Source organism: Peromyscus californicus, unplaced genomic scaffold, assembly GCF_007827085.1.
Source record: "Peromyscus californicus insignis strain IS unplaced genomic scaffold, ASM782708v3 Scaffold_15__1_contigs__length_86483966, whole genome shotgun sequence".
Taxonomy (NCBI): Eukaryota; Metazoa; Chordata; class Mammalia; order Rodentia; family Cricetidae; genus Peromyscus; species Peromyscus californicus.
Window position 1 is genome coordinate 64,230,536 of NW_026294447.1, and position 22,698 is coordinate 64,253,233.

Below are 22,698 nucleotides of genomic sequence, written 5' to 3' on the forward strand. Positions count from 1 at the left end.
TTTCACTGGTCCAGTCTATGTGGACAGTGGTGACAAAGAGAATTCAATTTCAGAAAACAGGGGAATGAGCACCCAGGGCTGCTGATGACAGGATCAGGTCTCTACATTCCCAGCTTGGAATCCACTGCTCTTTCCCCAGTGCTATCTGAGCAGGAGCCCAGCTTGTTGTCACAGTAGCAGACTCCACACCCTGGGGACTCCAAAATATGACACTCAGTTCCATCCCTAATCCTAAAACAATAAGAGATTTGATTACTACTGACAAAAGCAATTCATGATCAGATGTATCGAAAACTAAAAACATAAAATTAGATTTCATAGAAAAGGTTAAAGCATTTACCCCAAAATCTATGGAGACCCCTTCCAACAAACTGCCTTTTCTTGTTTTAGGTAAACCAAATTGGACTATGAAAGGTGCTTTGTTTGTGCACATGCTGTTGATTTGTCTTTTACTGGCCTGACTCATATTATAGCTTATTCCCAGCTACTCCACCAGCACTTCGAGTCCCTTAGATTTAAGAGATATTTATAGCATAATGTATTGCTACAGTTTGTTCTATTTTAATTTCTTGAAAAGGAATCATGTCAAGGGAGGTGGTCACTGGTAAACAACTGGTCAAGGCATGGTGCACTTTAAGGGCATCCTGAGTCAGCATCACCTTTTACCCAGCAGCCCTTTTGAAAAGTTGACAAAGATTCCTGTAAGACTGAAATGGCAGACAAAGGGACACTCAGAATGATTATTTTTTAATAAATCTCCAGTCTAATCTTATCTGTCATCTCAGTCGCAGGGCAGCTTCCTGCTCCTCCAGGGTTTCTGACACACTCAGGATGTGGTTGCAACACTGTGTGTCTTGCACAGTAATAGACCGCAGAGTCCTCAGAGGTCAGCCTGCTGAGCTCCATATAGGCTGTGCTGGAGGATGTGTCTGCAGTCAGTGTGGCCTTTTCCTTGAACTTCTGATTGTAGTCAGTACTACCAAATATAGGAATAATGTACCCAATCCACTCCAGACCCTGTCCAGGCACCTGCTTCACCCACTGCATAGCATAGGTATCAAAAGTGTAGCCAGAAGCCTTGCAGGACACCTTCACTGAGGCTCCAGGTTTCACCAGCTCAGCCCCAGACTGCTGCAGCTGGACCTGGGCATGAACACCTGTGGAGAAAAGGGCAGAGTGGATGTCATTGTCACCTCAGTCCCTGTTCCTTCTTCAGGTTTGGAACTGGAAAGCCCCTTACCTGTAGTTACTAACACAAGGAAGAGAAAGATCCAGTGACATCCCATGGTGAGGATCTGTGTGGTCAGTGACTGTGGAGAGGACACTGATCATATGTTGTTCTGGGGTGTGGACTTTCTTGTATTTACCACCACAGACTTAATAATTTGCATATTCATAAATAGGGTACTTCTTAGATAAGTACCTAGTACAGCTGGAGAAGAAAGTGGTAGAGGATACCTGGGTCAGGCAGCAGGATGTTGAGTGCTAATTCCTAATCCTCTCTGAGGAAATACATAACATGCTCCTTCCCTTAACCCTATACAGATGCTAAGAATGTAACATCAGGACCTGAGCTCTAAATAGATTCAGGCCTGAGAAAGTTGCTCCACTTTGTGAAAAGGTTGTCAGACTGATGTACAGATGGTGATTGCGATGATGATGATGATGATGATGATGATGATGATGATGATGATAACGATGGTAGTGATGGGAAATTTAAATCCTGACAAGTTATGAGAATTTACAACCTCCATTCAGATATGTGCAATTAGTATTTGCTATTCTAACAGATTATACATGCAGAAACTCATCCAGATGTCCAAAAATAAATATACTTCAGAAATATTTGCACAATAATGATTATTGTAGCAACATCACAATAACTAAATTATGGAAAAAAACTATGTGTCTATCCACAGACGATTTTATTCAATAAATACAGAGCAGAGATCTTTGTTAAGGATTCACACACAACATACCACACACACACACACACACACACACACACACGAGAGAGAGAAAGAGAGACAGACAGACAGACAGATGGTGAAAGAGACAGAGATGGATATAGGAGAACAGAGAGACAAAGAGATGTAGAGACAGAAGAACACAGAGACAGAGGAAAAGGGGGCTCATGGAGACAGAAAAGAGAGAGAGAGAGAGAGAGAGAGAGAGAGAGAGAGAGAGAGAGAGAGAGAGAAATAGAGAGGTGCAGAGAAAGAGACAGAGATAGATGCAGAGATTCAGATCCTACAACAGAAGGGAAATCATAAGGCAACACAGGAAAAGTCAAGTAGCGGATTCAAATGTGGGCTTGCTCTTGGTTAAATGATATCAAGAGGAAGAACTTTTCTTTCATTAATGTGATGTGGAAACAGTATTGATGAATCTGAGTTTATTATTAATGTGTTCAAAGCAACTACAAAACTTACATAAATTAACTGAAGCCAGAGCCTAATTAAGATAAAGTCATCAAGTATTGACTGCTACTAAGAAACATCCACATTAAGACAACCATAACACTCACTCAGAATCTTGAGGAAAAAAATAGTGAGAAGTTGTGCTGCTCTATGGGACCAGTTATACTAAAACATTTAATCTGTGGAACCAGCTTAGGCTAGCACTACAGTCTCACCAAATGAAAAGAAAGTCCCAGGAAAAAAAAGCTTTCACACTAAATCTGTTATTTTTTTTAAAGACAGGTTTTCTCTGTGTAGTTTTGGTGCCTGTCCTGGATCTCGCTCCATAGACCAGCCTGACCTCAAACTCACAGAGATCCACCTGGCTCTGCATCCTGAGTGCTGGGATTACTGGTGTGTGCCACCACCGCCTGGACTACTAAAACTCTTGCATCTTCTCTGCATATGTTCCTTCAGGATGTTAGCATATTAATAATGGAACCTACCCACAAAAGGCCTTAAAATAGTTTCTCAGGTAGGACAATTACGGACTGTGTTTCCTGTCATTAGAGAAGTATCAAGAATCCTGCCCATGCGTGGTAATGAAGGTGTCAGCTGTATTCCTGCATCCTATCTTTGGGTTGTTGGTTATTAAATCAAGTTTGGTAGGAAGTCCATCTACTGAGCCACACTTTCAGGACTGGAGAGGATTCTCCATCTGTGACAATTAAAAAGAAAGAACATTTTAAAATGTAGATGTTGCATTTTTGTGTGCAGTTCAGATTTGTCTTCTCATAATAATGTCACCATGTCACAGAAACATATATGTCATCAAAGAATGAAAAGCAAGATGAGCAACACTATCAACAAAACTGTCTCTGGATAGCACCTGTCAGTATCTTCAAGTATCCGTCCGTTCTAATAAAGTCACTTGGTAGCACTCACAGAACAACAACAAAAAAAAAGTCCTGCCCATGAACACCTCCCCCTCACCATTTTCCATACAGAAAGATCTCAAAAATTATGTTAAGAAATTTGGGTTAAGTGTCATTTCCCTACAGGAAAATAGATGTTTTGGCAAATATGTATGAATAATACCCTTAGCCTGACAAGCCCTTATGAAAACAATTCTTACTACCCCTCACTTTAGGCTGTGGCTACAGTAATGAATGGATGACCACTTGTCCACTGCTGCTTGTAAGCAAAGGCAGGGACCACTATAAACATTATTTATCATCAAGTTATCAGAAAAGGAAACTTCCAAACAGTGGCCCAACTGCTTGCCAGTCCTCAAGTGGTTAACAGCCAAAGCAGCCAAGCTGATATAAGGGCTTGGAATGAAGTTCCTGATGATAATACTCCCTCAGGCATTTTTTCCACAATAGACAGAAATCTACAGAGCCCTTTATGACTTTGTACATCATCTGCAACAAGCTATAGAGCAGAAGACAGATAATAAAGAAGCTGCTTCCACCTTGTCTTTTTCAATTACATATTAAAATGCAAACTTTAACTGTAAAAATTTTCATTCTATAGTTGCCAATACCTCTCATACTATTGCTGATTTGATACAAAGCATGTCAAAATGATGGCACAGAGGAGCATAAGGCTCAGATTCTGGCTTGTCCTTGTGGTCTCTTATGTGTTTCAAATGTGGAGGGAAAAGGCCATTTACAGAAATAATATAAACTAAAACTTGCTAATCATCCTCAGTAGAGTAAACCTCCCTCTAAAACACCTGCAAAATGTAATGCATTTTCACTGGTCCAGTCTATGTGGATAGTGGTGACAAAGAGAATCCAATATCAGGAAATGGGAATGAGCACCCGGAGCAGGTCTCTACATTCCCAGCTTGGAATCCCACTGCTCTTTCCCCAGTGCTATCTGAGCAGGAGCCCAGCTTGTTGCCAAAGTAGCAGACTCCACACCCTGGAGACCCCACAACATGACACTCAGCTCCATCCCTAATTCTAAAACAATAAGAGATTTGATTACTCCTGCCAAAAGCAATTCATGATCATATGTATCAATAACTAAAGGCTTTAAATTAGATTTAATAGAAAAGGTTAAAGCAACTACCCCAAAACTATGGGGACCCCTTCCAACAAAATGCCTGTGCTTATTTTGAGAAAACAAATTGGACTGTGAAAGGGTCTTTGTTTGTGCACATGCTGTTGATTTGTCTTTTACTGGACTGATTCATATTATAGCTTATTACCAGGTACTCCAACAACAGTTCCAGTCCCCTAGATTTAAGAGATATTTATATCATAATGCATTGCTACATTTTGTTCTATTTTAATTTCTTTTTTTTTCATTTTTCTTTATTAAGAAATTTTCTACTCACTCCACATACTATCCAGAGATCCCACCTCTTCCCTCCTCCCACCCATCAGCCCTCTCTCCCAAGCCACCCCATATCCCCGCATCTCCCAAATCAAGGTCTCCCATAGGGAGTCAGCAGAGCCTGGCACACTGAGCCTAGGGAGGTCCAAGCCCCTTCCCACTACACCAAGGCTGTGCAGGGAGCACATCACAGGCACCGGATTCCAGAAGCCTGCCCATGCACCAGGGACGGATCCTGATCCCCTTGCCTGGGTGCCCCCCAAACAGTTCCAACCAAACAACTGTGTTCCATATCCAGAGGGCCTAATCCAGTCCCATGGGGGCTCCACGGCCACCAGTCCACAGTTCATGGGCTTCCACTAGTGTGGCCGGTCATCTCTGCATGTCTTCCCGCCAGGACCCAAGAGGTGAGTCTTTATCCTCACACCCGTACACCCCAACCCTAGGCTTTGGGCCCAGGGCCACAACCCTGCACCTCTACACCACCACCCATTGCAGTCTCCGTTTCAGGCCAGTTGGCAGACAGACCTCCTGCAGACAAGTCAGACTACCACTGTGGCCCATCAGACCCTGTAACCCAAGCAACACCGACCCCATATCCCACTCACTCTCCCAGACTATTTTAATTTCTTGAAAGGGAATCATGTCAATGGAGGTGGTCATTGGTAAACAGCTGGTGGAGGTGGCGTGCACTCTCAGGGCATCCTGAGTCAGCATCACCTTATGCCCAGCAGTCCTTTTGAAAAGGTGACAAAGACCTGTAAGACTGTGAAATGACAGACCAGAATGATTATTTTTGAGCAAGTTTCCAGGATAACCATCTCTGTCATCTCAGTCCCAGGGCAGCTTCCTGCTCCTCTGGAGTTTCTGACACACTCAGGATGTGGGTTGCAACACTGTGTCTTGCACAGTAATAGACCGCAGAGTCCTCAGAGGTCAGGCTGCTGAGCTCCATGTAGGCTGTGCTGGAGGATGTGTCTGCAGTCAGTTTGGCCTTGTCCTTGAACTTCTGATTGTAGTCAGTACTACCAAGTATAGGAAGAATCGATCCAATCCACTCCAGGCCCTGTCCAGGCCTCTGCTTCACCCAGTTAATATAGTAGTCAGTGAAGGTGTAGCCTGAAGCCTTGCAGGACAACTTCACTGAGGCCCCAGGTTTCCTCAGCTCAGCCCCAGACTGCTGCAGCTGGACCTGGGAGTGGACACCTGTGGAGAAAAAGGCAGAGTGGATGTCATTGTCACCTCAGTCCCTGTTCCCTCTTCAGGTTTGGAACTGGAAAGCCCCTTACCTGTAGTTACTGACAGGAAGAAGAGGATGATCCAGCTCCATGCCATGCTGAGGATCTGTGTGCTCAGTGAGTGTGGAGATGACACTGATCATATGTTGTTCTGGGGTGTGGAGATCTCTGTATTTACAACCACAGACTCAAATAATTTGCATATTCATGAGCAGAGAACTTCTTAGATAAGTACCTAGTCCAACTGGAGAAGAAAGTGGTAGAGGATACTTAGGTCAGGCAGCAGGATGTTGAGTGCTAATTCCTAATCCTCTCTGAGGAAATACATAACATGCTCCTTCCCTTAGACCTGTAGAGATGAGAATGTAACATCAGGACCTGAAATAGATTTCAGGCCTGAGAAAGTTGCTCCACTTTGTGAAAAGGTTGTCAGATTGATGTACAGATGGTGATTGTGGTGATGATGATGATGATGATGATGATGATGATGATAGTGATGGGAAATTTAAAACCTGCCAAGTTATGAGAATTTACAACCTCCATCCAGATGTATGCAATTAGTATTGGCCTTTCCAATAGATTATACACGAAGAAACTCATCCAAATGTCCAAAAATAAATATACTTCAGAAATATTTGCACAACAATGATTATTGTAGCAACATCACAATAACTAAATTATGGAAATAAACTATGTCTGTCAACAGATGATTTCATCAAGAAGACATGTTTATATAAACAACACAACAGAAGTTTTTCATCAGTAAGGACTATGGAAATTACATCAGTTATAGAAAAATGAATGCAGCTAGAGATAAACATATTAGTTCAGACCATCTCAGAAACAAAGACATTAAATGATTAGGAGTTCTTAGATATTCCATACTCACACATAACTATGAATACAAATACATGATGAAGTACAAGTGAAATTGTCTAGTAGAATAAAGGTTAAGAAGGAGGGGAAGGAAAATGAAGGGTAGAGATTATGGGGAAATACACACTGTACAAAATACATGTGTGTGAATATTCTAAACATATGTAAAATTGTTATTTTATATTTAATAATTTGTATTCCTTGAAATATTTATCCATGTGTAAAATATATTATGATCATATCTGCACCGATTATGCTCCACATGTTTCTCTTGGGACCTTCCAATGAGTCTCTCTTCCAAATTCCTGACCTCTTTTGTTTCATTAACTAATAACACAGTGAGTCCAATCAGTGCTACCTATTTACACAAAGGTAGGGTCATTCACTAGTACATAGGGAAGCTCCAGTAATCTTCCAAAGAAAATTTATTGTATTTTCCTCATCCATCATCAAATGCCACTAGATCCTCAGTTTGGTGTGGGTCCTAGGAGTTTCTCTCCATCCATGTTATAGTTTTTAAAAATTGTTATACTATCTTTAGTGGTGAGAGCAGGGCAGGAGAGGACATGGGAAAGATCTGGGAGTCCCTGCCACACCAACCTCATCTCTACTGGGGATTCTTGGCTCCATTGTGTCCCCTGCTGGTCTGAGCTCCACTGTAAATTGGTTTGTCATGGCTTATACTAAAGTTGTATTGTCTTTTTTTTTTAATTCATTTTACATACCAACCACAGATGCCTCTTCACCCCTTCTCCCACTCTCCCCAATCTTCTCCCTGGACCCACTCCTCACCCCCTCCTCCAAAAGAATAAGTACTTCCATGGGGGACATCAAAGCCTGAAACATTAAATTGATACAGGACCAAGTCCCTCTCTGCTTTATCAGGAAGAACAAGGGGTAGATCATAGGTAATGGGCTCCAGAAAGCCAGCTCATGCACCAGGGATAGATCCTGAACACACTGCCAGGGGGCTCTCAAACAGACCCAGCTACACAACTGTCTCCCATATGCAGAGGGTCTAGTTTGGTCCCAAGCAGGTTCCACAACTGTCAGCCTAAAGTTCTTGAGTTCCTCTGACTTGGTTCAGTTGTCTCTGTAGATCTCCCCATCATGATCTTGACCCCCCCTTTGATCATATAATCCCTCTTCCCTTTCTTCGACTGGACTCATGGAACTTGGCTGTGAATCTCAGAATCTGCTTCCATAATTTGCTGGATGAAGGCTCTATGATAACTATTAGGATATTCATCACTCTGATTACCAAGGTAGGCCAGTTCAGGCACCCTCAACATTATTACTAATAGTCTAATCTGGGGTGTGTCATTCTTATGGGTCCCTGGGAATTTCCCTAACACCAGGTTTCTCCCTTATGCCATAATGTCTCTCTCTATCAAGACATCTATTTCATTGCTCTCCCACTCCACACCTCCCAGAGCTTGACCATCCCACTCCCTCATGTTCTTATCTTCCAACTCCTACATTCTATTGCCCCCCACTCATCCCCAATTTACTTTTCAGAATCTCCTCTGTTTCCCCTTCTCAAGGTGATCCATGCATCCCTCTTAGGGTCCTCCTTGTTTCCTAGCTTCTCTGGAGCTGTAGGTTGTAGTATGATTATGCAGAGAAAGAAATCAGAGACACATCACCCTTTACAATAGCTACAAATAATATAAAATACCTTGGGGTAACTCTAACAAGTAAAAGACCTGTATGACAAAAACTTTAAGTCCTTGAAGAAAGATTGAAGAAGATATCAGAAAATAGTAATATCTCCCATGCTCATGGATAGGTAAAACCAACATAATAAAAATGGCAATCTTACCAAAAGCAATCTACAGATTCAATTCAATCCCCATCAAAATCCAAGCACAATTCTTCACAGACCTCGAAAGAAAAATACTCACCTTTATATTGAAAAACAGAAAGCTTAGGATATCTAAAACAATCTATACAATAAAGCAACTTCTGGAGGCATCACAATCCCTGACATCAAACTCAAATACAAAGCTATAGTTTAAAAAAAAAAAAGCTTGGTATTTGCATAAAAATCAACATGTGGACCAAAGGATTCATATTGATGATCCTGATATTAATCCACACACCAATGAACATCTGATTTTTTTTTCAAAGAAATCAAAACTGTCAAGGACAAGGACAGAATCTCTAATTAGTGGAAAAATACAGACCCCCGATAAGACAGGGAACTAGATCATCTTACAGTCAGGTTGCCTAGCAACAGGACATTGAGTCAGAGCCCTTGACCTTTTCACCCTGTAAACATCCTACACAAACATCCTGTTAGCTTGCCCCACCCTATGCAGATAACAGCTTCCTGCTCCCCCCACCCTGCAGGAACTATATAAACCCTCCTGGAGATAAATAAAGTGGTACCTTGATCAGAATTTTGACTTGGTGTATTCTGTCCTACATTCTGTCCTTAGGGTGGCCGAGTACGAATTGTAGCCCTGCTGGCCGTGGCAAAAACTGTAAATGAAAAAGAGAGAGAGCAATCTTCTACATGTTGATGTCCAGTTATGCCAGCACTGTTTGTTGAAGATGCTTTCTTTTTTCCATTGTACAATTTTGGCTTTTTCGTCAAAAATCAAGTGATCATAGGTGTGTGGGTTAATGTCAGGGTCTTCAATTTGATTCCATTGGTCCACATGTTGGTTTTTATGCCAATGCCAAACTGTTTTTATTACTATAGCTCTATAGTAGAGCTTGATGTCAGGGGTAATGATGCCTCCAGAGGTGGATTTGTTGTACAGGATTCTTTTAGCTATCCTGGGTTTTTTGTTTTTCCAAATAAACATCTTCAGTAATGTGGCAGGACACAAGATTAACTCAAAAAAAATTCAGTAGCCCTCCTATATACAAATGATAAACGAGCTGAGAAAAAAATCAGAGAAACATCACCCTTTACAACAGCCACAAATAATATAAAATACCTTGGAGTAACTCTAACTAAGCAAGTGAAAGACCTGTATAATGAGAACTTTAAGTCTCCGAAGAAAGAAATTGAAGAAGATGTCAGAAAATGGAAATATCTCCCATTCTCATGATAGGAAGGATTAACATAGTAAAAATGGCAATCTTAACAACAGCAATCTACAGATTCAATGCAATCCACATCAAAATACCAACACAATTCTTCACAGACCAGGAAATAACAATACTCAACTTCGTTTGTTTTTGTGGTTTTAAAGTGAAACAGTTATATTTGGGTGAAGCTCAAAATCCCAAAGGAAGCAAAGCCTTAGCCACCCTCTGCACCTGCTCCTGGGCTGAGCCTGAATTCCTTGTGCTGTGCGCCCCCTGCTGGAGATGAGCTCCAGTGCCCTTCCTGAGCACACTGCTGGGAGTATTAGGTGCCTGACACTGTTCCTCAATGTGTTCATCACAGTAATATGGGGCTGTCTCTCTACTAACACAGAAGTCAGCCTTGAGGACAACTCTTCCTTAGATGTGTTTCTGGAGGTGGAGATGAAGCTGAAGAAGAATGAGCTGTTTTCTGTGACTTCATAATAACCCCTTTCTCCCAGTAGTACAGACTCTTTTCTGGGACAAACCCAACACCAATATGTATCAGAGTGTGATGGAAAAACCAGGGGCAGTGCAGGTAAGAGCCACATCTCTGCGGTCTTCACCAGACCAAGTGTTGACATCTGAAGTAGTACCTAGGGACAAGGAGAATTGGCCCCTGTCAGTCACCAACAGTGACAAGGTCTCTAGGTTCCCTAGCAATTCCTCAGGGTCTCACCATGGTGACAATGGCAGAGTCACTTCTGATACTTTAAGTGACAATCTACTTTGGTTAAAAAAATCAACATATATTCTCATGAACAAAGCATAAACAGAACAGGTTTATATTTGGACATGTCAATGTTTAGTTGTTGTTTTTTTAACAGATACGTGAATGAACCACATGAGTGACAATCAGACAGTGATACTGAGAACCTGTCACCAGACTCATGAATTGACCCAACAGTCTTATCTTCTAACCACACCACTGCCTTCCCCAGAGACTTTAAGCCTAGGTGAGTAGACTGCTATGATCATCCATGTGCTGAGACTACAATTTCCCCTGGAGATTAACAGTATACTTACATGTTGGGAGCCCTGTAATTACAAGTGGGAATGGACAGAACCCAGCTTTTCCTGATGATTTATGAAGTCTTCTGACATCATTTCTTTTGGGCTTATATAGGATATTTCAAATAGCATTTTTAATTCAGCAAATGTTGTAACATACTAACATACATTGTAAGGCATTCCTATTAAGATGCCATCCATATCAGTCCCACAACATCATATTTGTTGTTGGAGGGACTATCTTCTAGAGGAACTTGAGTAATCACTGTTAAGTAAAGAGGTATCTCACTGATGTTAATCTATGGAGATTCCCTAGTGCCAAACTCCATCCTGGTTAGGGTTCAGCAATTTATCCAAGCCAAGTGCTCTACAGCAACAGGCTGAACCCCATAGAGCCCATGGACTGTGGGAGGTGATGCTGTGTCAGTGAAGGTCTGTGCTCTGTGACAGGCTTGTACTGCAGACAGGGTATCAGGAGTGGGAAGGCTGTGAATATGGAATCAAGGATTAATGGTAAAATTCAAAACTCTCTTCTCAGTTCTGCCATGAACATGAACTGGAACTTTAAATAAATTCTGTGAAATGAAAATAACAGAGGAAATCATCTTTGCTACAATAATTCTATTTAATTTTTAAAAAGTTTTTATCTGTTTACATTTTGTTGTCTTATTGAAATATGTTGTTTTGTACAATATATTCTGATTATAGGTTCCCCTTCCCCTACTTGTCCTAGTTCCTCCCCACCTCCCCTCAAATCCAGAGCCATAACCTTTCGGTCTCTCATTAGAAAAAAAAAAAGTCATGTAAGGATTAATGATTAAAAAACATAAGATAAATAAAAAAGAAACAAAATGAATAGGGAAAAACAAACAACCCCAAAAAAAGCTAAAGAAAAACATTTAGATGCAGAGACAAACACATTCACACACTCAGGAATCTCATGAAAATGCAAAAGTAGAAACCATAATATACACACAAAAAACCTGTATGAAAAACAAACAAACAAAATAGTGCCCTGATTTTATATTACAAGACAAAGAATCACTGAAGATGTCCATGCATTGATTTTGTGTTGGCCATCTATTGCTGGCCATGGGGCCATCCTTGAGAGTGTTCTGTTTCTCCAGTGAGACTGCCTTGGAAATAATTAATCTTTCATTTGCAAGTGACTATCAGAATTCCCACGTGATCACAAACTTTTTCTCCAAAATATTGACACTGTATTGGTATAAGCATATGCTCACAATTATCACCAACATGAGGACATTCGAGTCTTTGTTGTCAATTTAAAACTGCTCACTCATTGAGTCTTGGAGAAAGATTGACTAAGAAACTTCTGAATGTAGTAGAATGAGTTTATAACCAAAGGAACAGATCAAAAGGTGAGAATCCACAGTATAAGCACACAGGAAAGACACTGGCCAGACCACACAGTGAGCCATCCTTTAGCTCCAGATGAGGGGCTGGGATCTGAGTTTACTGCACAGTGGACAGAAATGGAATTATCTAAATGAACAGAGAAACAGAAGATACAATGATGTGTAGCTGGAGAGGTTCTCTCCAGCTCGTGCCAAGCCCCGGAGGTCCTGCAGCCCACTTATAAAATAAACACACAGACTCTTATATTAACTAAACTGTTTGGCCTAATGGCTCAGGCTTCTTGCTAACTATTATATCTTAAATCAACCCATTTCTATTAATCTATAAGTTGCCACGTGGCTCGAGGCTTTCCGGTATCTTAACATCTTCTCATGCAGCGTCTCTCTGACTCAGCCTCCCTGTTTCCCAGAATTTTCTTCTCTGCTTGTCCTGCTTATACTTTCTGCCCAGCTACTGGCCAATCAGCATTTTATTTATACAGAGCTATATCCACAGCAATGATGATAAATGCAGTAATGGAAAGAATTTGACTAAAATTTCAATTCTATCTCTCCTTAGCCTTATATGTACAGTCCACAAGAAGAGGAGAGAAGATTGAACAATTCAGAGTGCTTAACTGTGACTGAGCCTGGCCCCCTTCAACTAGGTTCCCTCTGAATTTCTAACACTGCTCCAGTGGAGAGTCTGACCAAACCTCAGTATGAGGGAAAAGTCTATCTGAGTTTCCTGAGCTTCCCCAGCAGCTGATCCTGGTGACCCCAGAGAATCAACCTTTCCCTCATAGGTGCTTTCTTTCGGCGTGTTGTTCAGGTGAGACAAGGCGACATTTGTTTTAAGAAAGTCAAATAAAACAGAACTTTCTTATTTTTAGAGATATGATAAATTCCTACAGTCTATAATTGTAAAGAGTATCATCAGAAGAACATCAGATGGAGAGGGTGTCCAGATAACACAGAAAAATATCAATTATGTCTACATCTGGGCTTTATGTGTTCTGAGCGCCGCCTCCTGGTCATGGGTATTTGGAAAGAAAGTTTTTGTCTGGGCTCATAGTGAAGAGAGAACACTGTGTGACTTGAACAGTAATACGTGGCTGTGTCCTCAGTTTTAAGACTGGTCATTTGCAGGTAGGCCATGCTTTGGGAATCATCTCTGGAGATGGTGAATCTGCCTTTCACTGAATCAGCATAGTAGATTACATAATTATAACTTTTAGTGCCTATGCTAGCAACCCTTTCGAGACCCTTCCCTGGAGCCTGGCGGACCCAGGACATGGCATAGTCACTGAAGGTGAATCCAGAGGCTGCACAGGAAAGTTTATATGACCCCGTAGGCTGCACCAATCCTCCACCAGACTCAACCAGCTGCACCTCACAATGGACACCTGCAAACAGAGAGGATCCTGATCAAGAACCTGTCACAAATGTCTATTGTCTCTCACACTCTTGTCTACTCATACACTCAGTTATCTCTTATATTTACCTTTTAAAAGAAGAAAAAAGAAAACCCAGTGCAGCCCCAACCCATTTTGAAAGTTCTGTTTTCAGTGCTGATCACTGAATGGGAAGACAGGGCTAGAGTCCTCTGCCTGAACTGCAGGGTCAGGGCAGGGCTGCTTTTCATGGCAGGGAAAGGCCATATTTGCATATCTTCCTGCATATCTTATGCTCTGTTGTGGGAGCCTTTGGGGCAGCAGTTAATGATGCAAATGTCTGAGAGAAAATGAAGTAGCAAAGTGACCATGGCTTCATTAAAATGTCATTCATTTTGTATTTGTAATAAAATTCCAACAGCTTTAATATATTTTTATTGTGCTCTTGTTCCATACTCACTCTTTATTTTCTATTTTACCAGTATTATACAATAAATTCATCAGAAGTTTTGAATCAAAAAATACCATTTTATAATTTTAGCAGAATTAATATAAAAGTTCAATGAGTAGTGAATGTATACTATAAATTACCATAACAAAACTCAACTGAGGACATAGCACAGTGGGAGAGTGTAACACTCACAAGGTCCCAAGATTTATCCTCATTATTGATAAGATAAAATATAAATTAAATAAGCATTGATACTCACAGAGATTATTCTTTGAGACATAATAAAAACACATAGCAAACTTTTGTTCACATATATGTTGTATGCTTGTGTTTGTGTGTGTTTGTTAACATCCTTGGCAATCATGCCATTATTATTTTAATTTCCCCAAACTAAGTATATGTTCCTTGTCTGTGGTTACCACAGGAAGGAGAGGAGTCTGTTGCCTGGTCTATAGTGCCACAGTTGTATGTCATCTCATCTCTCCAATTCAACTGAGAATGTGGGACTTTCTTCATGGTTGTTGTAGGATAAGTCTCAAAAGGAAGAACCTTGGAATAGCCACCCCTGTATTAGAAAGGAGAATTGGGTCCTTATTGTCCAATGGAGTAATTAATTCTACTATTAGAGAAACTGGGTTTGTTATGGCTAAGAGGATTTGGTACTGTGACATTATTGTTTCTGTGGCATTCCCAGGTAAAGAGAGCTCATTAAAGCCACTAACTGCAGTGACACAATGATCTGAAGTCATTTCTGCTTTGGTCCTTAAATGATCAAATCATTTCTCTTATGGGCTTCATATATTTAACAGGATTATATGTGGATAAGTGAAAGTAGGAAACTCTGGATCACTGCAGGAATCTCCCTTGCTGTCCCTGTTGTCACCTGTCCCTTGGAGACCTGAATGGCTGAGATACCAGCATCACCCAGTGACCTGCATTCCTCTTGCATCAGGTTGATCTTGTCTGGATTTGCTCCTGAACCAGAGTCTAGCTGATGTGTAGGACTCACCCAGGTCTACAGTGTGGATATGGACTTCTGCTGCATGGCTTCTCTTGAACTCTGTGCTCCTTTGCACATGTAGATGTTGCCATCTCAGTGACTTCCTTCTCACAAGACTAGCTGGGCAATACTCTAGGAATAATTCTGATAGGTGTGTACCAGACTGGAAGGAAGGCATGTGCACATAAAGATGAACACGGATGTTGAGATTGGCCTCATCATATCTTTTAGGAATTGAAAGCATTTAAATATATCAATTTAAGCCAGGCGGTGGTGGCGCACGCCTTTAATCCCAGCACACGGGAGGCAGAGGCAGGCGGATCTCTGTGAGTTCGAGGCCAGCCTGGTCTACAGAGCGAGATCCAGGTAAAGGCGCAAAGCTACACAGAGAAACCCTGTCTCGGAAAAAAAAAAAAAAAATATATATATATATATATATATATATATATATATATCAATTTAATAATCCCAGGAATGACTGCATAAAACAAAATGATCAATTTCATTTCAGCTAGCATAGAAGTGATAAGAGCAAAGCATCAGGGAAATTTTCAGTTGATGTTTCCCCAGCATTATTTCAGTGATGCTGAAGTTTTCCTCTGTTCACCCAGCACCAAGGTCCCACAGCCACTTATACAATTCCTGTATCCTGCCTGGTCCTGTAACCACTCAGACCTGAGTAAACACACAGAGGCTTATATTAATTAAAACTGTTTGGCCATTAACTCAGGCCTACCATTCACTAGCTCCTACACTTAAACTCAGCCCATTTCTCTTAAGCTATAAATGGCCACGTTTTCCATGGCTTTACCTGTGTGTCCTTACATGCTGCTCCCTGGACGGTGGGCTGGCATCTCCTGACTCATCCTTCCACTTCCCAGAATTCTCCTTGTTTGCTTATCCTGCCTATACTTTCTGCCTGGCTACAGGACAATCAGTATTTTATCAACCAATCAGAGCAACATACTCACAGCATACAGAACATCCCACAGAATTTCAGGATTCTGGTGCCTAGCTGGTGTATAGAAAGACTTGTTCTCAGACAAGATACTTGATGACCAGGGGTATGTTTTTTATCCAGTGATAACCTGAATCAATTGAGGCTCTGAATGAACTAAGGGCTGGCAAACCCTTGGCAAGAAATTGCTTTTCTCAATGTTTGTCTCTCAGTCCCAAAAGAACAAAATAGAATTTTTTCACCCTCATAGACTTGTATTTATTTTTATTTTTCTCTATTTTATTAATTTTATGCCATACAGTGTATATTGATCACATCTCCAAAATATGTCATCCACCTTATGCCTTATGTTCTCTCTCTCTCTCTCTCTCTCTCTCTCTCTCTCTCTCTCTCTCTCTCTCTATCTATCTCTCTCTCTCTCTCTTTCTCTATCTATCTATCTAACTATCTATCTATCTTGCTGTGGGATGGTCTGTATGTCAAAAGTGTTTCTCTGATTGGTCAATAAATAAAACACTGATTGGCCAGTAGCCAGGCAGGAAGTATAGGCGGGACTAACAGAGAGGAGAAATGAGAGAACAGGAAGGCAGAGAGAGACCCTGCCAGCCACCGCCATGACAAGTAGCATGTGAAGATGCCAGTAAGCCACAAGCCACATGGCAAGGTATAGATGTATAGAAATGGATTAATTTAAGATGTAAGAACTAGATAGCTAGAAGCCTGAGCCATTAGGCCAAACAGTTTAAATAATATAAGCGTCTGTGTGTTTATTTTATAAGTGGGCTGTCAGACTGCCGGGGCTTGGCGGGAGTTTGAGTTGGTTGTAGTTCCATCTTATCTAGGTCATTATCCCTTATTACTCCTGGACAATATTTGGTAATCATTCCCATTGTATATAGTCTTGTATTAGGTTAAAACTTTCTTATTTAGACAAAAGGGGGAGATGTAGTGGGTATCTGGTCCAGCTTTGACCTGGAAGTACCACCCTCTTTGAGGCTTCAGCAACTGTCACACCTACAAGGTGGAGCCAAGAGGACCCCTGTAGACCCGAGATCCAGATAGGCCAGCTCTCTTGGTTCCTGGATCGTGGACGCTGGAGGTAGACCAAGCAGAGTTATCCAGAGAACAACGCTGGACTGCACTACACCTTTCTCAGACCCTGTAACCTATCCCTTCACTTGTAAGTTACCCCACAAAATAAACCTCCCTTTTAACTACGTGGAGTTGCCTTAATATTTAAACCAATATGAGATCATCAAGTACCACAGGTCTCCATGCTGCTTGTTATTAGCCCAATTATCCAAAACCAAACACACTACAGAACAAGTGTGACTTCAAGATATCCAGAGGACCATGAAGTATGATGGTGTATCAGAGTAGGTTAATGTTCTATAAGTGCATGAGACTGTAGGTCAGGGTACTGGGACTGGAACGGCAGTAATTGGGGACCAGATAATTATGAATAATCTCAAACCTATTCTTAACTATCATGTATATACACTATGCCAATAAATGAGTTTTATGAAAAGTAATTTAATAATACTTTTGGTCAACTTATAAGAATTACACTTGTATAGCAGTGCATTATGATATGAATATCTCTTACATTCTAAGAAATTGAAAGTTCTACTAGTCAACACAGCCCAAATTAAGAGTACACATTCAGGTTACTTATGACTTAAGACTATGAGAGGAGTTTTGGTTTCCTCAGATGTTGTTTATGTGAATTTTACTGATAAAATTCATGCTTACACTTTATTCAAAGCTACTCCAAAAACAGTTCTAGTCTCTTAGAATCCAGAGATATTCTTGTCAGTATGCATTATCACAGTTTTCCCTTCTTCTTTAGTGTTTCACAACAGAAGAAACATATAAATGGAGGTGGTCACTGGATCTCAATCCACATCATCTTATTTACAGAGGAGGAGGTGGAAAATTGATATTCAGAATGATGATATTTGAGCAAGTCTCCAGTCTAATCTTCTCTGTCATCTCAGTCCCAGGGCAGCTTCCTGCTCCTCCAGAGTTTCTGACACACTCAGGATGTGGTTTCAACACTGTGTCTCGTGCACAGTAATAGACCGCAGAGTCCTCAGATGTCAGCCTGCTGAGCTCCATGTAGGCTGTGCTGGAGGATGTGTCTGCAGTCAGTGTGGCCTTGTCCTTGAACTTCTGATTATAGCCAGTATTACCATTTTCAGGATTAATAGCTCCAATCCACTCCAAGCCCTGTCCAGGACTCTGCTTCACCCAGTCCATATTGTAGCTGGTGAAGGTGTAGCCAGAAGCCTTGCAGGACAACTTCACTGAGGACCCAGGTTTCCTCAGCTCAGGACCAGACTGCTGCAGCTGGACCTGGGAGTGGACACCTGTGGAGAGAAAGGCAGAGTGGATGTCATTGTCACCTCAGTTCCTGCTCCTTCTTCAGGTTTGGAACTGGAAAGCCTCATACCTGTAGTTACTGACAGGAGGAAGAAGATGCTCCAGTTCCATCCCATGGTGAGGTCCTGTGTGCTCAGTGACTGTGGAGAGGACACTGATCATATGTTGTTCTGTGATGTGGACAACTTCCTATTAATCACCACAGACTCAAGAAATTTTCATATTCATGAGCAGAGAACTTCTTAGGTTAAAACCTAGTCCAGCTTGAGAAGAAGGATGTAGAGGACCTTGGGTCAGGCTGTAATATGTTGAAGTCCAAGTCCTAATCCTGTCTGAGGAAATACATTCCATGCTAATTTCCCAAGCCCTGTGGAGACCTCATGAACATAACATTAAGACCTAAGCTCTTAATTCACAGATAGACTTCAGCTAGAGCCAGTTGCTACTCTTGGTGACAAAATTGATTGACACATGGTGGTTGTGATAAGTACTTCAAATTCCATAAATTATGAGAATTTGCAGTCTTTTTTCATATACATGAAGTTAGTAAATGCTTTTCAAGCAGGCTGCATAATTAAAAAAAAACTTACTCAAATGACCAAAAGTGAAACTGTCTCAGAAATGTTTGCACACAAATGTTATTGCAGCATTATTTATAATAGATAAATTATAGAAACAAACTGCATATCTTTCAACAAATGGTTGCATCAAGAAAACATGATATATATACAATACAACAGAATTTATTCATCAGTAAAGTATAAAGAACTTACATAACTTTTAGGAAAATGAATTCAATCAGTGATAAAATTGTTAAGTAAATTAAGACCCTCTCAGAAACAGATATTGTATAAAAGTATCATTTTTAATTCTTAGATATTACATAGTTAGAAACAATTATGTATGTACATATGTAATGAAGTAGAATAAAAAGTGTCTAATGGAGAAAAAGTGACAAAAGGGAATGGTAGGAGCAAGGAAAGACAGGTTGAGTTTATGGAGTAAATATGTACATTGTATAATGTATATCTGTATGAAAATTCTAAACATATGGAATATTATTATTTCAGAATAATATCTTGTTCATGTCTTGCACTTTTCATTCATGAATGCAATGTATTTTGATCGTGTCCTCCCCCACTATGTCCCTCTTGCTCCCTTTATGACCTCCCAAAACAAAATGTCTCTCTCCTAACATATTGATCTCTTTTGTTTTATTAACGAATAACTCACTAAGTCTACTAAATGCTATCCATCTGGATTTGGTGGGGACATCCCCTAGCTCATAAGTAACCTCAAAGTGGTTACAATCCCAAGAAAAGTGATTCTAACTTCCTAAGCAGTCTTCCAATCCCAACAGCTCCTCATCTTGGAGTGTGGATGGGGAATCCCACCCGACCTGTGTTGTAACTTTTTTTTTTTTTTACATTTTTTATGCATTTATTCTCTATTCTTTCAGTGTCGTATGACTCCAAGAGGATGTGTTCATTTGTCTGCTTGTTCCTTTTTTTTTTTTTTTTTGCTCTCTAATGGCATTCTTTTTTTTTTTTAATTTATTTTGCAATACAATTCAGTTCTACATATCGGTCACGGATTCCCTTGTTCTCCCCCCCTCCCGTCCCCCTCACCTTCCCCCCAACGCCCCCCCCCCATTCCCATCTCCTCCAGGGCAAAGCCTTCCCCACAGACTGAGGTCAACCTGGTAGACTCAGTCCAGGTAGGTCTAGTCCCCTCCTCCCAGGCCGAGCCAAACAATCCTGCATAGGCCCCAGGTTTCAAACAGCCAACTCATGCAATGAGCACAAGATCTGGTCCCACTGCCTGGATGCCTCCCAAACAGATCAAGCCAATCAACTGTCTCACCCATTCGGAGGGCCTGATCCAGTGGGGACCCCTCAGCCCCAAGCCTCTTCCTGAGACTTAGAGGCCGGCCCCCAGCTCCCATCTTGCTCCGGACTTCCCTTTTGGAACACTGGTCTGGCTGAACCAAGTGTGCGGATAAGGCCAGTAACGAACCACAAGGAGATGGGCAGACGTCAAGGCAGAAACATATACAACAAAATGAATAGCAGTACAGCATCACCAGGCCCTAGCCCTCCTCCAACACCTAGACCTGAACATCAGAAATTGGAAGAAGCAGAAGAAAACAGCCTTATGAATGACATCATGAAGAAGCTAGAGGCTTGTGTAGAGGAAAAGACAAAAAAATGTGAAGAACGCTGTAAACAACTAGAGGAAAGGGCAAACAAATTAGAAGAAATCAATAAAGTCCTGGAAGAAAACAATAAAATACTGAGAGAAAATCAAGAAAAATCAATGAAACAAATGAAGGAAACAGTCCAAGACCTGAAAAGGGAAATAGAAAAAATGAAGAAGACACAAACAGAAGGAATGCTGAAAATAGAAAATCTGAGAAAACGATTGGGAACTTCAGATGCAAGTATAATCAACAGAATGCAAGAGATGGAAGAGAGGATCTCTAGCGTTGAAGATACAGTAGAAGAAATACATTCATCAGTCAAAGAAAACACTAAAGCCAACAAAGTCATGAACCAAAATGTCCAAGAAATTTGGGACACCATGAAAAGACCAAACCTAAGAATAATAGGGGTCGAAGAAGGAGAAGAATACCAACTCAAGGGCACAGAAAATATATTCAACAAGATCATAGAAGAAAACTTTCCCAACTTAAAGAAGGAAATGTCTATGAAGATACAAGAAGCTTATAGAACACCAAACAGACTAGACCCCCAAAAAAAGTCCCCTCGCCACATAATAGTTAAACAACTAAACGTACAGAATAAAGAAAGAATATTAAGAGCAGCAAAGGAAAAAGGCCAAGTGACATATAAAGGCAAACCCATCAGAATAACACCCGATTTCTCAATGTTGTAACTTTTTAACACTTTCTTAGTACTTGGGGCAGGGCACACGTGTGCCAAGGCCTGTGTGTGAAACTTAGAAGACATCATATGGAGCTCAGTTCTCTTCTTCTAAGACGTGACTTTTGGAAATAAAACTAAATTTGTCCAGTTTGCCAAGAGGCATTTCTACCTGCTTAGCTTTTCACTGGCTTCCATGCTGTGATTTTGATTGCTTTTATTTTGTGCTGGTAGCTACAGTTGCTGAGAGTTCCTTTGTGCAATGAGAATGTGTCAATCTCGGTATACAGAAGTTCATGTCTTTAACCTCATTCTGTGAACCTTACATTGTTTCTCTTCCCTGATTCTGATGGTCCTTGAGCTTTGGGTGGGAGGTTGATATCAAGGTTGATTTCATAGAGTCTCCTGTATCTTTGAAAGTACTCAGAACTTTCATTCTCAGAACTTTGACCATTTTTAATGTCTGCATTGACCATTACACAGCATACAGAAGGTCAGGGCTGAGAGCAGCACTAATCTATTGGGTATAAAGATAAGTATTGTAAGTCAGTTTGACAACTAGACCATGAGTAATACAACTAGGGTCTACTAGGTCTATGTCAGCCCTAGCCATGGGCTGTTGAGCATGCTTACAAAGGGTCCAGTCTTTCCTATGGAGCAGGATAAAAATACAATTAGAAAGCAGTTGGTCACTAAGTAACAGACACTAGTGGGCACATCCTGCCTGGAAGGCTGATATTGTAGATGGCCAGGCCCGGTACTGTGGAAGATCATTGATGCCTTTTCTCTCATTACAGGTTGCATAGCACCTTCCTGTACTAGGAAATCTAGCCAGAAGGGTGCATTTACTGTTCAGTTCAAGGTTGGTTTCTCCAACCAAAGTCCTTATCTACCATGATAATCTATCAGGAAATGCAGATTAAAACAACTTTAAGTTTTGATTTTACCCCAGTAATAACCATAATCAAGAAAACAAATACAGGTAAGGATATGGGAGAAGTATAATCCTTATTCATTGTTTATGGAAATGTAAACTAGTTTAGTTACTTTGGAAATCATTTGGGAGATTTCTTCAAAAATAAGAAATAGAACTGTGATATGTCTTGGCTATATCCTTCCCAAGCTTACACTCAAATCATTCTACATATTATTACAGAGACACTTGCACATCCATGTTCACTGCTGCTGTATTCACAACAGCTGAGAAAATGGTAACAACATAGATGTTCAACAACAAACAATAGGTAATGATAATGTGACACATATAGACCATGGAATACTACTCAATGGAATAATAGAATCTACAGGTAAATGGATGGAAT

The 22,698-nt window shown here is 40.8% G+C and overlaps 3 gene segments (V, D, J or C); all 3 read right to left on the bottom strand.

Annotated features, from left to right (window-relative positions):
• Positions 1–747: 747 nt before the first annotated feature.
• LOC128110418 (Ig heavy chain V region 108A-like) lies at positions 748–1,286 on the bottom strand. The segment is given in 2 exon segments: positions 748–1,157; positions 1,241–1,286. Coding segments are annotated over 2 exon segments (456 nt in total).
• Positions 1,287–5,571: 4,285 nt separating this feature from the next.
• LOC128110419 (Ig heavy chain V region 3-like) lies at positions 5,572–6,086 on the bottom strand. The segment is given in 2 exon segments: positions 5,572–5,951; positions 6,035–6,086. Coding segments are annotated over 2 exon segments (426 nt in total).
• Positions 6,087–18,026: 11,940 nt separating this feature from the next.
• On the bottom strand, positions 18,027–18,616 carry LOC128110420 (Ig heavy chain V region 108A-like). The segment is given in 2 exon segments: positions 18,027–18,481; positions 18,565–18,616. Coding segments are annotated over 2 exon segments (501 nt in total).
• Between the last annotated feature and the right edge of the window lie 4,082 nt (positions 18,617–22,698).